The sequence below is a fragment of the Heterodontus francisci genome, chromosome 2 (assembly GCF_036365525.1).
Source record: "Heterodontus francisci isolate sHetFra1 chromosome 2, sHetFra1.hap1, whole genome shotgun sequence".
Classification (NCBI taxonomy): domain Eukaryota; kingdom Metazoa; phylum Chordata; class Chondrichthyes; order Heterodontiformes; family Heterodontidae; genus Heterodontus; species Heterodontus francisci.
In genome coordinates this window covers 10,463,495-10,475,988 of record NC_090372.1, presented here as the reverse complement: position 1 = coordinate 10,475,988, position 12,494 = coordinate 10,463,495, and the positions used below count along the sequence as shown (strand labels likewise).

The 12,494-nt window shown below is 39.1% G+C and overlaps 1 protein-coding gene across 3 annotated transcripts in view; it reads left to right on the top strand.

Annotated features, from left to right (window-relative positions):
* The window catches only part of kif15 (kinesin family member 15), an 81,045-nt gene that overhangs the window by 46,576 nt on the left and 21,975 nt on the right, over positions 1–12,494 (top strand). For all 3 annotated transcript variants that reach the window (XM_068054417.1, XM_068054415.1, XM_068054418.1), the window contains 6 exons: positions 1,687–1,846; positions 2,642–2,727; positions 4,393–4,471; positions 6,044–6,130; positions 8,556–8,660; positions 11,302–11,424. In XM_068054417.1, coding sequence (XP_067910518.1) covers positions 1,687–1,846; positions 2,642–2,727; positions 4,393–4,471; positions 6,044–6,130; positions 8,556–8,660; positions 11,302–11,424 — 640 coding nt within the window. The remainder of the gene's footprint in view (positions 1–1,686; positions 1,847–2,641; positions 2,728–4,392; positions 4,472–6,043; positions 6,131–8,555; positions 8,661–11,301; positions 11,425–12,494) is intronic.

Genomic DNA, 12,494 nt, shown 5'->3' with positions numbered 1-12,494 from the left:
ACATCCACACCATCATTGCGACCGCCTATTTCCACCTCTGTTGCATTGCCCAAATCTGCCCCTGCCTCAGCTCATCAGCTACTGAAATCCTCATTTATTCTGTTGTTATCTCTAGACTTGATTATTCTAATGTACTCCTGGTCATCCAAATGCTGCCTTTGTCCTAATTCAACCACATCCCATTCACCTATTACCCCTGGTGCTCACTGACCTACATTAGCTCCTGGTTAAATAACACCTTGATTTTTAAAATTTTCATCCTTGTTTTCAAATCCCTCCATCGCCTCACCCCTCGCTATCTCTAAACATCTTCAGCCCTACAGCCCTCAGATATCTGTGCTCCTCTAACACTGGCACCTTGAGTACCCTTAATTTTAATAGCTGCACCATTGGTGGCCATGCCTTCAGCTGGTAAGGCCCCGAGCTCTGGGATTTTCTCTCTTAAACCTCTCTGCCTCTATCGCTCTCAAACATCTCTGCCTGTCTCGCTCTCTCATTTTTTAGGTTGCTCTTAAAACCTACCTTTTTGACCAAGATTTTGATCATCTGCCTTAATATCCCCTTATGTGGCTCAGTGTCAAACTGCCCATGTGAAGTGCCTTGGGGCATTTTAAGGTGTTAATATAAATACAAATTGTTAATAAGATGTAACTTTTGGAGGATTTTTAAAAGCAATATTATAATGTGAAGGGGCACGTTCTCAGTTTGGTGATTCCTAATTGATTACAGTCTGTTGGGATCTCTACAGCACATCCTATGGGGAAGTTTAGAATCACTGACAGCGACTTCTGGATTTCCACATTTAACTGAGCATTTATGAACTTCAGAAGGTGCAGTCATTTTCAAAGGAGTAATGACTGCAAATGCTGATAGTTTCACCAACATTATCTCGTTACCACAAGCTGTTATAGTTGAATTGAAGAGCTATTCTTCATCTTTAGAGGATTACAATTCAATGTCTTTTAACCCAGATGAAATTTCTACAATCTGTAGTCATTTTTACTAATGACTTTCCAGATGAGCTATTTACTTCTTTATTATGTTGCTCCCCACTTCAATTTTTCTTTTATTCTTTCCAAACCCCCCCAAAGCACCATTTGATGAGGTATGTGATTTTTTTGTGTATTTTAAACCCTTGAATCATGTGGTTTGCCTTTGATCATCTGCAGTATTAATGAAAAGCACTGTAATAATATCAAGACCTTCATACTGTAATTGATACAAAGAAACTTGGCTTCAGAGAGAGATGTGCCTTTCAAGAGTCTGATGCTAACTGAAGCAACACATGATGCAGGCCCAGTCTGGGAGCTATGCCCTTCAGGACTTAGCCAGCTCAATAGGTAGTAGCATTATTGAGCTTGAGCCACTTTGGTCATCGAAGTCTCCCACCCAGAGTACAATCTGTGATTAGCTTCCTCCAAGTGGTGCTCAACATGAAAAGATTCTGATTTTAGTTTGCGAGAGGGGCAGTAAGGTAAGCTGGAGGTTTCTTTAACTTTATTTAATCTGAAGCCCTGCCAATGGAAGTGTGGATTTTTGTCATTAGATTCTACCTCAAACCAACAATTTCATACTGATCAGTTTAACTGTGTTAATATTGCCCCTCGTTTATCTCCCTACTAATGGTGGCATGGAAATGTAAAGATGGGGTTCTGATCTAATACACAACTTCTTTCTCAATACTAGCCTGGAGCATGAGAAAGTTCTGGAAGAGAAGCGGTCACTCCAAGACACTTATGATAATCTGCAGGAGGTTGTGGAATTTAAAGCGTATGAAACTGATCAGCTGCGTGAGACTCTGGAACAAATGAAAGAGGAAGCTGAAGCATTACGGACTGAAATTACTGTAAGTAAAAGGGAAAATTTAAATGTGTATATATGATATTGTGTATAAAGGGTCACTGTAATTGTCTAAGTTTCACCTGTGTATGGTGGGAGATATTTTATGGGTGAGTGTTTCAAACTTTAGGCTATGTGTTGGAACATCTTGATTTTCCCTCTGAGATGTACCTTTAAAGCACAGTTTAGGCATTGGTGGGAAAGATCTTCTCTCAAATAACTAGCCAAAATTCCCAGTTAGCTTGTGAAGTCTCTAAACCTAACTCTGAGTAAATATGATTTCTCAGCATGGAATTAGGCTGGATGAGAATGTATTTATTTTCCTTGATGACACTACTTAAGAAATGTGATGTAAAAACTCTAGGCTTGTGCTTGACCTAATGCCATGTGAAACTGGTTATAATTAGTGCTTTAATATACTGGCAAATAAGTCCAGTGATAAGTTTTTTTTTGCTGTACATGGTTTAAGTAAAAAAAAAAAATTGTACTTATATATAGTTTGAAAGATAGATTTGATAATATGGAAAAGAAAAGATGAATCTTCAACCCATATGCTAGGAAATGGATGTGGATTTCTCCCATCATGCTGCCAGCAACTTGTCCACTGCTGTAGGCTATTCCCTCTCAGTGCTAAACACATCCATAATGTAAAGGAGAGGCCAAACCCCAGCTAACCATCCATTTGTCCTTGCACCACTGTGTTCTAACACTCTACTTGGATAATAATGAATCGTTTCTTTTTACCTAATGTATATTGGAATTCATTTTGAAGTGTTTCCTTAAATCTTTTCATTTAATGTAGTCTTTAATGGAGCTTTTAGAAACTGAAAAAGAACGAAACCAAAAACTTGCTTCACAACTTCAACAAGACATAGAAAACAACTCCAAGTAAGTTTTTATTTTTGCTTCAGTATTCAGACAAGCAAGCTACAAAGGGAGATATTTTGTACTAGACATGTACTGGTGCTTTGGTTTGTTTTACACACAAGTTATAAATGTAAGCATGGGAATTTTTTTCTTCCTTGTCGCCTTTAACTTGTTCGTGCACATTGGAAGCTTCAAGTTGAGATTTTGCGACCTGTGATGCATAGGTACATCTGTGCATTTCAAAGATGAAATTTCTTTGCAGCCAGCAGGGCCCACAAATGTGATGTGTTAGTGTATTATCATGCAGTGCTTTGAAGGTGTTTGATACTGGATGTCTCTTCGCATGCATTTCTCCATATTGCAAAGTTGATGTGAATGTGATTCTTGGAGTGCAGGTAATTGCTCAGCCTGCTCAATAGTTGGCTCTGTACTTGGTCCACATCTGCTTCAGTCTAGCAATTCACCTTGATCACAAATCCATCAGGCTGTGGTCTGCACGGAATGTCCTTAAGGCCTTGCAGGAAAAGGACATGGTGGATCCTGTCGATGGTTGCCGAAGCAGACTGCCAAAGTCATTTGGCAGAATGCCTCATTGCTAGAGCTTTCACACAAGCACCTAGACGTAGCTTGGCTGGTGGTGAGAAGGATCCTCCCTTCATGCCCAGACTCTCTCTGCCTCCACCCTCAGGATGGCTATGGTGAGGAAGAGATGGTTGACCACCTCCTTCTGGAATGTGCCTTTGCAAAGCAAGTGTGGAAAGAGATGCAGTGGTTTTTGTTGAGCTTCATCCCAAGCAGCGCTGTAACGCAGGACTCTGCGCTCTTTCAGGCTGTTTCCAGGGACGCACACTGAGATAAACATCAACTGCTGCTGTAGGACTATTAGCTTGGTGAAAGACGCTCTTTGGTCTGCCCGAAACTTGCTGGTGGTCCAGTGCAAAGAGTTGTCCACGACCGAGTGTTGCATACTGGCATATTCCAAGGTCCAGAACTACGTGCTGAGACACACTAAAGCTTGGAACAGCCGCTGCAAAGGCTCAATGGGGAAAGGCCACTGTGTAAGGTCCTCCTCCCGCCATAGCATACCAAGGGACTGGAACCTGTGTAAAGCTTCTTGGGCTGTATGCACCAAAATATGTTTTTGCTGTGTAATGTAAAAGTACATTGCATGTAAAATGGAATGGCAAGCGTTGTGAGGCAACTCTATCGAAGAAAACTGATTTCTTTTGCACTTGCTGGAAGGTCAAATTGGAACTGTTTTGTAATGTATTTTTTGCAGATTTTTATGAATAAAGTGTCAGGCCCCAGCTCCTCTTCCTTCCCACTGAACCACAAATAATGTCTATTGGGCTACAATGAAGATTTAATGCTTTCATTATGCATTTCCATTATATTTGTTTACTTCAATTAACTTGTATTAACATCCAGCTGCAGATCCATGTCAAAACTTTGATAACATACTGAAGTATAGATAAATATCTAGTGGTGCATTTCCAATGGGTAATTATGTCGGTCAAATGGTATTGGAGTAGCCATTTTAATTGGGTTATTAAAAATTGTGTTAAAATACTTTTTTCAATAAGAATATTTAAAATATTTTTTATTTCATTTAAAATAGTTGTGCCTGTAACTGTTTTGAAGTGTGGCTTTGTTTTTTCACCAAGCCATTGATGTATCTTTATGCAGGGAGCTTTTGAAGGCTTTAGATGAAAAAGATTTGCTGAAGAAACAGTCTTCTGGACTATTGTTGAAGTCTGAGCAACAGGTATTTATGATACTGAGGAGGTCTGAATGGAAACTGAGCAGGCCTTATTTGTTTCTATTACCACCCCCATACCCCTTTGCCTAGGGGCCAATATCATATTGTTTTTTGTTCCTGTACTACTGTTCAATGTGTAACTTGAAATTCTGAGTTCAGCTGGCTGCTTCCCGTCTCCATGTCCTCTCTTTTGTAATATCTCTACGGCAACCCTGACCAAGTTCAGTTAACGAACAAAAACTGGGGATCAAGCCTGTAATCTTTCTATGTATAAGATTCAGTTGTGCACTGGTTAAAGTCAATAGCCTACAGGGAAGCACCTGTGGCACTTAACTGGTTGAAAGAAAACTGTCTCTGGGTGAAAACTGACTCCAATCTAAGACTAACTGTTGTCAAATGGAAACAGATTAAGGAATAGGAGAGTACTTTCCCAGCCATTTCAGTCAATTGGCAAGATATATAATCCAAGGATAAAAAAGAAAAACCAAACAAGCATGATTGTTTAAATCTATCTATCTATCTTACTTTTGAAGTCTTGTTACAGGTATGTATGTACTCATGTAGCTGTGTCTGGCATGAGAAAATGTTAGTAGTGCAAAAAAAAAAATCAGATTAATTCCAGGGAACTTTGAGTCGATCCAAAAATATTCCCACAGTCTGCCATCTGTGAGGGCATTTCTCACAATGGTCTTTCCAAATCTTTTTTGGTCGCTGTTGCTTCCTGATGTACCCCACTGTATGCCCTTATAAATTGTAACATGATAGCTCAATAAAATTAACTCTTGGACATTATTAAACTTATTCTTGTATCCTAAACTTACCCATATACGTTTTTATACAAATTTCCCCAGCCCATTTGTTTGGCCCTCTAGAGCTTTGCATACTTTTATGTTGCTGCACCTTGTGCTTCTCCTGAAGCTGTTCCTTTTTTCTACAAGGTTTCTGTCTTTACTGCCACACTTGTGGACTTGTGCTCATTTTGGTACTTCTGATGTTCACTGCAGATGCAGGGAAGCCTGAACTATGTGCAATCCAAGCTCATTTTTGCCATTCTCCGAAACCTGGGCCATTTTTAAATATAAAAAAAATTGAAAAGTGCTTTTTCCCAAAAGCAAAACGTTAAACTTTTCTTCCCTGTTAGGCCAGAAAAGTTAGCCAATGGGCATCTGAATTCTTCACTCTAGGAAGATAACAAACCTGATCTCCAGTTTATACTCGTTAACTAAGACGGGGTTGCAGTAAAGATGTTGGAAAAAGTTTTATTGGACCACTAGGCATGTTCTGCTAATGTGAAGTTGTACAATATTGAACTGTGCCATCTGGATTTGTTTACACTACATCTAATAAGATTTTTCACATGCCTTAATGCAGAAATGGTAAACGTGTTATGTCAAAACAAATCCATTTAGTCACTTTCTTTTTGCATTTGGTAAAAGGTTGTTTAGTAACACACATGTCAGATCCATATGGGATCTTGGACATGCCAATGCAATGTGGCCTGCACTGTTGGTTGCAATTAGTGTAATTCATGTACAGTTTTTGAATTTATGAATAATGTGTTTTTCTTTGCTGTTTAAGGCAATGGAGCTGAAAAATATGGAACATAGCCTGGCTGATGCAAAAAAGATTATTGCTGATCTAGAGAAGAAGAATGCTGCTGATCAGGTGTGTGAGTTGTGACTTTGAGGCAGTTGTGCAGTATCACATTTGAAAATTGCAGCGAATTAACAGAACTCAAAGCAAGGATTTACAATGTTAAAATCTAGATGAGAGCTGAGCATGTGATCCCATTGAGTTGTGCAGTCTATTTGGAAATAGAATAGCAGCATTTCCTACCTACTGTTCCAAAAGAAAACTAGACCGAGTCTTCCTCCCTCTTGTTTTTTGTAATCCAAAATAAAAATATGTTCCACTTTTCCTGGAAAGAAACAATGGATATTGTTGCACTAATTCCGTAGCCTTCTGTTTCACACCAAGCATCTGAAGAAGTTACTGCTTAAATGTAGTTTAGCTGATTTTTTTTTTTTCTCTTTCCCTGTTCCTTTTTTTAAATCTAATTTTCTCCTCATTTCCTGAAGACTGACTACTGTAAAGAGTATATTATGGCCAAGTTTGATCTTGCACTCCAGCAAAGTCCACATCTGCATTTCCGGCAAAGCTGTTGGATAATGATCAGAAGTCCTGGCTTCTCCCTTCCTTCCATCCCACTGATGCTGAGAGCTAATGCAACGCAGAATAGCAATCAAAAGTAGAACTTTCCTAGCCTGTATGACTTAGCACAGCTGATTATGCCAGCAAGTAACCGGCCTCTGCTCCTAGTTTTCCCATTTCAAACTCAGAAAGCTTTTAAATCTGTTTTCTGGTTATTAAAAGGGCCTGTTGACCTGCATACAGAATCCAGTACCTGAAAAAGAACTGACTAACTTGCTTGTGTCTCTCGTTAAGCAATTATAATCAAAGATGTGCCGGTTTATTTTTTTTTAATCCTTATTATTGAGAAGGTTGATTATTTAATGTTACAGTTGCTGTCTTGATTTAAGAATGATCTGCACAGAAGCTACATATGACTGAGATGAAAGCTGTTATACAGAACTACATAGAACACATCCTCAAATTTGAGAGGGGCTTCTGGGGTTATTCTTTGCACATCGATGTTTACCTCTAATGGTAAACTGGTCAAGGTTACGGTTCTCTCACTACTCTCAGTCCTTCATAAATGTGGTCCATTGTATAGGCAAAACATCTAACTTTACATTTGCATGTGATGATAAAATCCCATTAAGTCGCACTACCACATTTGTACCGAAGTTGTGATCTGCAGAATTATAAAGTTGTTATGGTCATATGGAGTAAAGAAAAATCTGTAGCATACTTCAGGCAGGTAATAAGTAACATGGTACTCAAATATTCTATTCATGGGATCATAGGTAGTGGGAGTAGGCCATTCAAACAGATCATGGCTGATCATCTACCTCTATGCCATTTCCCCCCACTATCCCCATATCCCTTGATGTCGTTCGTATTCAGAAATCTATCGATTTCTGTCTTGAACATGTTCAATGATTGAGCTTCCCCAACCCTCTGGGGTAGAGAATTCCGCAGATTCACCATTCTCTGAGTAAAGAAATTCCTCCTTATCTCAGTCTGAAATGGCCTGCCCCTTATTCTGAGACTGTGTCCCCTGGTTCTAGACTCACCAACCAGAGGAAACATCCTATCCAAATCTACCCGGTAAGAATTTTGTAAGTTTCAATGAGATCACCTCTCATTCTTGGAAACTCTAGAGAAACTGTAGACCCAGTTTCTGCAGTCTCTCCTCTTAAGACAATCCCACCATCCCAGGGATTAGTCTGGCGAACCTCCGTTGCACTCTCTCTATGGCAAGTATATCCTTTCTTAGATAAGGAGACTAAAACTTTTAGCAACTAAAAAGTTTGCTAAGGATGCTTTGTGATTTGGAATGTACCGTGTTCGGTTACCAGTGCAAGTCATAGGCCTGTTCAATCTCTCTGTGGTTTCAGAACTTGCTAGCCCAGAATGTTTTAAAATTAATTGTATGGCTTGTCAGTAACTGTACATCTACAGAGTATCTTGATAGTTAGTGACTGACACTTTTCAACTTTATGTAAGGCTGCTGCAACTCCTTCAATTGCGCAGTAGCAACCATAACCGAGCCATTGGTATAGCTATATCTGTATGATTGTAGTAAATTTATTAAAGGAGATTTGATAGTGTTTTCATGGGGAATTTTGGCAGTATAGTTTGGGTAAAGCCAAATCCAGAACTCTAGGACTAAAAAGCATATTTTTCTGGTGCATTTCAAGTTTTTTAAGGGTATATCTGAGTCTAAATTTTTTATATATATATTTTTTCTATTTTCTTTTTCCAAAGTGGTATCTGCACTCAAAACCTGAATATAATTGAAACTGGGGAAATTGAAAAACACCTAAATGAACCACTTGGAATGAAAGTCCATGGTACCATGTACAGTAATTAATAGGTGGCGATAATGGTGAAAATTAAGTATTTGCATCCATGAGAAATTTCTAAAATATTAAAGTTGACTTTTTTCTTCATTTTCATGCTATAGGAAGTGGTAACTGTCCTGATGAGTCAAATACAGGAAATGAGAAGCTCATGTAGTCAGAAAACTGAAGCTGTTTCAGGCTTAACCCAAGAATTGGAGGACATCAAGGTGAGTTAAATAACAGACCATAAGTGTGTACATAATTGAATCTTTATATAACTTTCCTGATTTTTAGATTTATTGACAAAGTAAAACTAGAATTGTGTAATGAATTCCTTTGTCCTCTAACAGAGTCACTGACCGTTAACAAGCAGTGTGCCTCGGTGTTGAATTGGTGCTGCATCATCAGGCTGTGCAAGAGGGTATTGGATGTGGGTTTTAACTTTGGCTGTACTATACCTGATACTTGAAGCACAAAATGAAAACCAAGTGTTTTCCCACCAAAGAGGGTTAAAGCTGTTGACAGGACATCCCAAACTGCTTTTGCACAGCATCTAGTGGTTATTTCGAGAACAATTTTGGACACAAGCCTGGGAAGTTGGAAGCAGGTCACTTGTCTTTTTATGGCAATTTATGGAAATGGCTGCACTAGAGGGGACAATCAGCCCATCAGATTTCCTCTAGTGCTAGCTCTTCAACTGGAACTGCCTACTCTAATTTCTTTTCCCTGTGACTTTTTTTATTCAGTTTTCAACCCTATCCAGTTCCCTTTTTCAGTGTAATAGTTGTTTAACTAATCACTGTAGGAAGCAATTTCATGCTTTAATAATCATCTTCTTTGGCCTCCTTGTCTCAAGAGACAATGGGTAAGCGCCTGGAGGTGGTCAGTGGTTTGTGAAGCAGCGCCTGGAGTGGCTGTAAAGGCCAATTCTAGAGTGACAGACTCTTCCACAGGTGCTGCAGATAAAATTGGTTGTTGGGGCTGTTACACAGTTGGCTCTCCTTGCGCTTCTGTCATAATCAGTGTGTATGGAATCGGGTGGAATTATTCTAAATTCCTCCTTCATTCTTCTAGAGATCTTGAGTTTCTGCCTCGTCACTGATTTGCTAACCATTTTGCCATGTATCTTCAAAGCTTTCAAGCTTCTTCATGATCCAATTTTTCAAATTGTTACAGCCAGGTGAGGAGGGGTCACAGGCTCCCCTCTTGTCTTTCCTCTTCTTTGACCGCAACAGGGTTTATACTTTTTTAAAAACGGGTTGTGTTTGCCATCTCAGTGAGTGTTTTACCTTTGTTGTGATCGTAAAAGAACCAATCAGACAGGTTTTCTTGAGTTTAAACAAGAAAGAGGTGAGCCTATTATACTTAATCTAAACCCGATCTAAATAAAATAAAAAATACGCGAACACGTGCACGCACGCACCCACGCACACAAATAGATTACAGAGTGAAAAGTAGATTTGTGGTTGCATTAGAGTCCAGAATTTAAAAAAATTAGTATACAATCTGTGAGCTTGGATGATTCTATTGTCTTCTGGCTGAAGTTGTATTCTTGGAGCCTTTGACTGGTAGAAGTGCACTTTGACTGCCCCTCCTGGCTCAGGGTTTGCTTGGAGGCAGACTTTTAGGTGGCTTCCTTCCCATGGTGTCCTTCTCTTGAATCTAGCAACCAGTAAGTTGGACTTCATACGCTCCATCAGGCTTTCTGAAAAGAGAGAGAAGGATGCAGCCTTTCTGCTTCTGCACAGTTTGAGTCAGTGGCTTGTCTGCCTTTGTCCAAGGGAAACTCCCAGCTTTCACAGAGATGGACATGACTGCCTCAGTGTATTCTCTGGGACCTTCTAATGAGATTCAAGGTTAGGAGTTTCCATCTCTTCAGGCCTCAGGATGCCAATATTTACATTTGGAGGGGTTTGTCTTTCAATGTTGGTGTCCCAGGATGGCTTTGAATGCCGTGCAATAAAAGCAATCTTGGATATTTCAATCAGTAGAGCAAGCCATTGTTTTGGGTACAGGATCATCAGACAGGTGTCTCCTCTCTGATGCTTTGGAATGCGAAAGGTGTTTCAGATGCAAATTACGGGGCCATCTTGGCTTCCAGTTTTTTAAAAAGTTAACTGTATGTTTCCAGCCTTTTTTTTGTCATTAAAAGTTTAATATAAGTTTCCAATCAATTAATTAAAATTCCTCATTTGGCATATTGTGTTTTCTTGACAAAACAATGAAAAATAATCTTCATTATTCCCTTTCCATGGTACTATTATGTATTTGGCACTGGTGGTTATGGTACTGGGCTACTAATTCAAATTGAGTTCAAATCCCATCATGGCAAGTTGCAAAATTCACTTCAGTACATCTGGTAATTTGTAGCTGGCAGCAGAGAAGAACATTTACCACAAAACCTGCCGGATTGGCCATTAAGCTAATGGATACTTGTGCTCTGCTGTGTTGCAGCCTTACCCTTTGAAGACTGACCATCCACCCTCCACACCCCACATCAGCAAGTGTTGCCTTCTAAGTTTGTTAAGAAATGTTGCATTAACTGTAGTTGTTGTAAGCTCATGCCTACCAAGAGCTGTACTAAATTTTTCCAAGCCCTTTTTACATAGAACTCTTGTAGCTAACAGACAAAAGATATTGCACTGTATTTCAAAAGAGTATTGTGTTAACCCACTGTACTATGCAGGCCCAAAAATTGCTGGTTTCAATGGGTGGGCTTCCAATGGTTAGCAAAATGTTGTTTCTTGGGCATTGTAATTGGGATGTACTAATGCTATAGCTGTGTGAAATAAATTGAAAGTAAGTTTTGAAGCTGTTTTGCTTTAGTAACATGCTCAAAATTAGTAACATTTTCTACTGTTGCTTTAGTTGAAGTACAGTACTGCCTTGGCTGCTAAGGAGGAAAACAAGGTCCTGATTGAAAGAAAGGAGAAAGAAATCATGGAGATGAGAGAGGCTGTAGAGAGAAAGGAAAATTCTTGTAATGTGCAGGTGAGACCATCAATATTCACACTCTTCTGCTTTTCACACTCTTTGCTTGTTTCTTTGGGATTTAACAGGAAAGCGTAGAATTACTCAAGTTAAAAGTTGAACGTTCATGGCTTCTTTAACAGGAGGCTCAACATTAGCATCAATCTTCTGAGAGGTGGAAATATTGAATGCAACCTGTTTTTGCCTTTATTGCAAGTTGAGTTTCTGGCATTTTCATTGAGCCATTTCGCAAACTTTTTGTGCATATGAACATCTTTTTTCGATATCAATGATAGAACATAAAGGTCCCTTGAATAACTGAAAAGCTTAAATGCTATTGCACTATATCTGTGAGTTATCTTAATTGCTAATTTAAGTAGTTTACATTAATTTCCACAGGAAGATTTGTGAATGTCCTTTGAAGAGAAAGTGTATTCTAAATTGCCACAAAATCCTGAATGTTTGTTTTTATAAATGCCTACATGCTTGTTGGTGTCGTTCTGTTCGTGCTTACTCCTATTTTGGTACTTTCAAACTGTTTATCAAGAGCAGCTGCAAAATCTTCCTTCAGTAATCTGAAGTTCCACTTCCATGTTTGTTTGGGACATTTTGTCCAAAGCCCATTTGGTAGTGAGGAAAGAGAACGAAAGCAATGAGCATTGCAATAAGGTAAAACAAAGACACCAACAAGGTGCATGCATCTCCCTTTACAACCTGTATTGGTGTTTTGCACTGCACTTCTGCATGACTTGCACTACCTTGCACATGACTTCTCGTATTTTATTGGTACACTGTGCTGGTACACTAGCTCTTGTTTTATTTTTTATCATCAGTGTCCACTTCCTTAGTAATTAGAGATACTTAATTTATTTTCAGCATGTATGAATGAATTTTAGCAATGTTTTTATATTCTGTTTTAAGTTTGCAAAATTGTAGAAAAATGTGGCAGATCACCCATAAATGCATCATACAGTCAGTGTTTAGTCAAGCCAACAGAAGTTGTATTTGGGGATGGGGGGGGGCGATCTGGGTTCTGTTTATTACCCCACCAAATCAGCTGAGATGAAGAGCTTCTCCACTGTGCTGTGCTT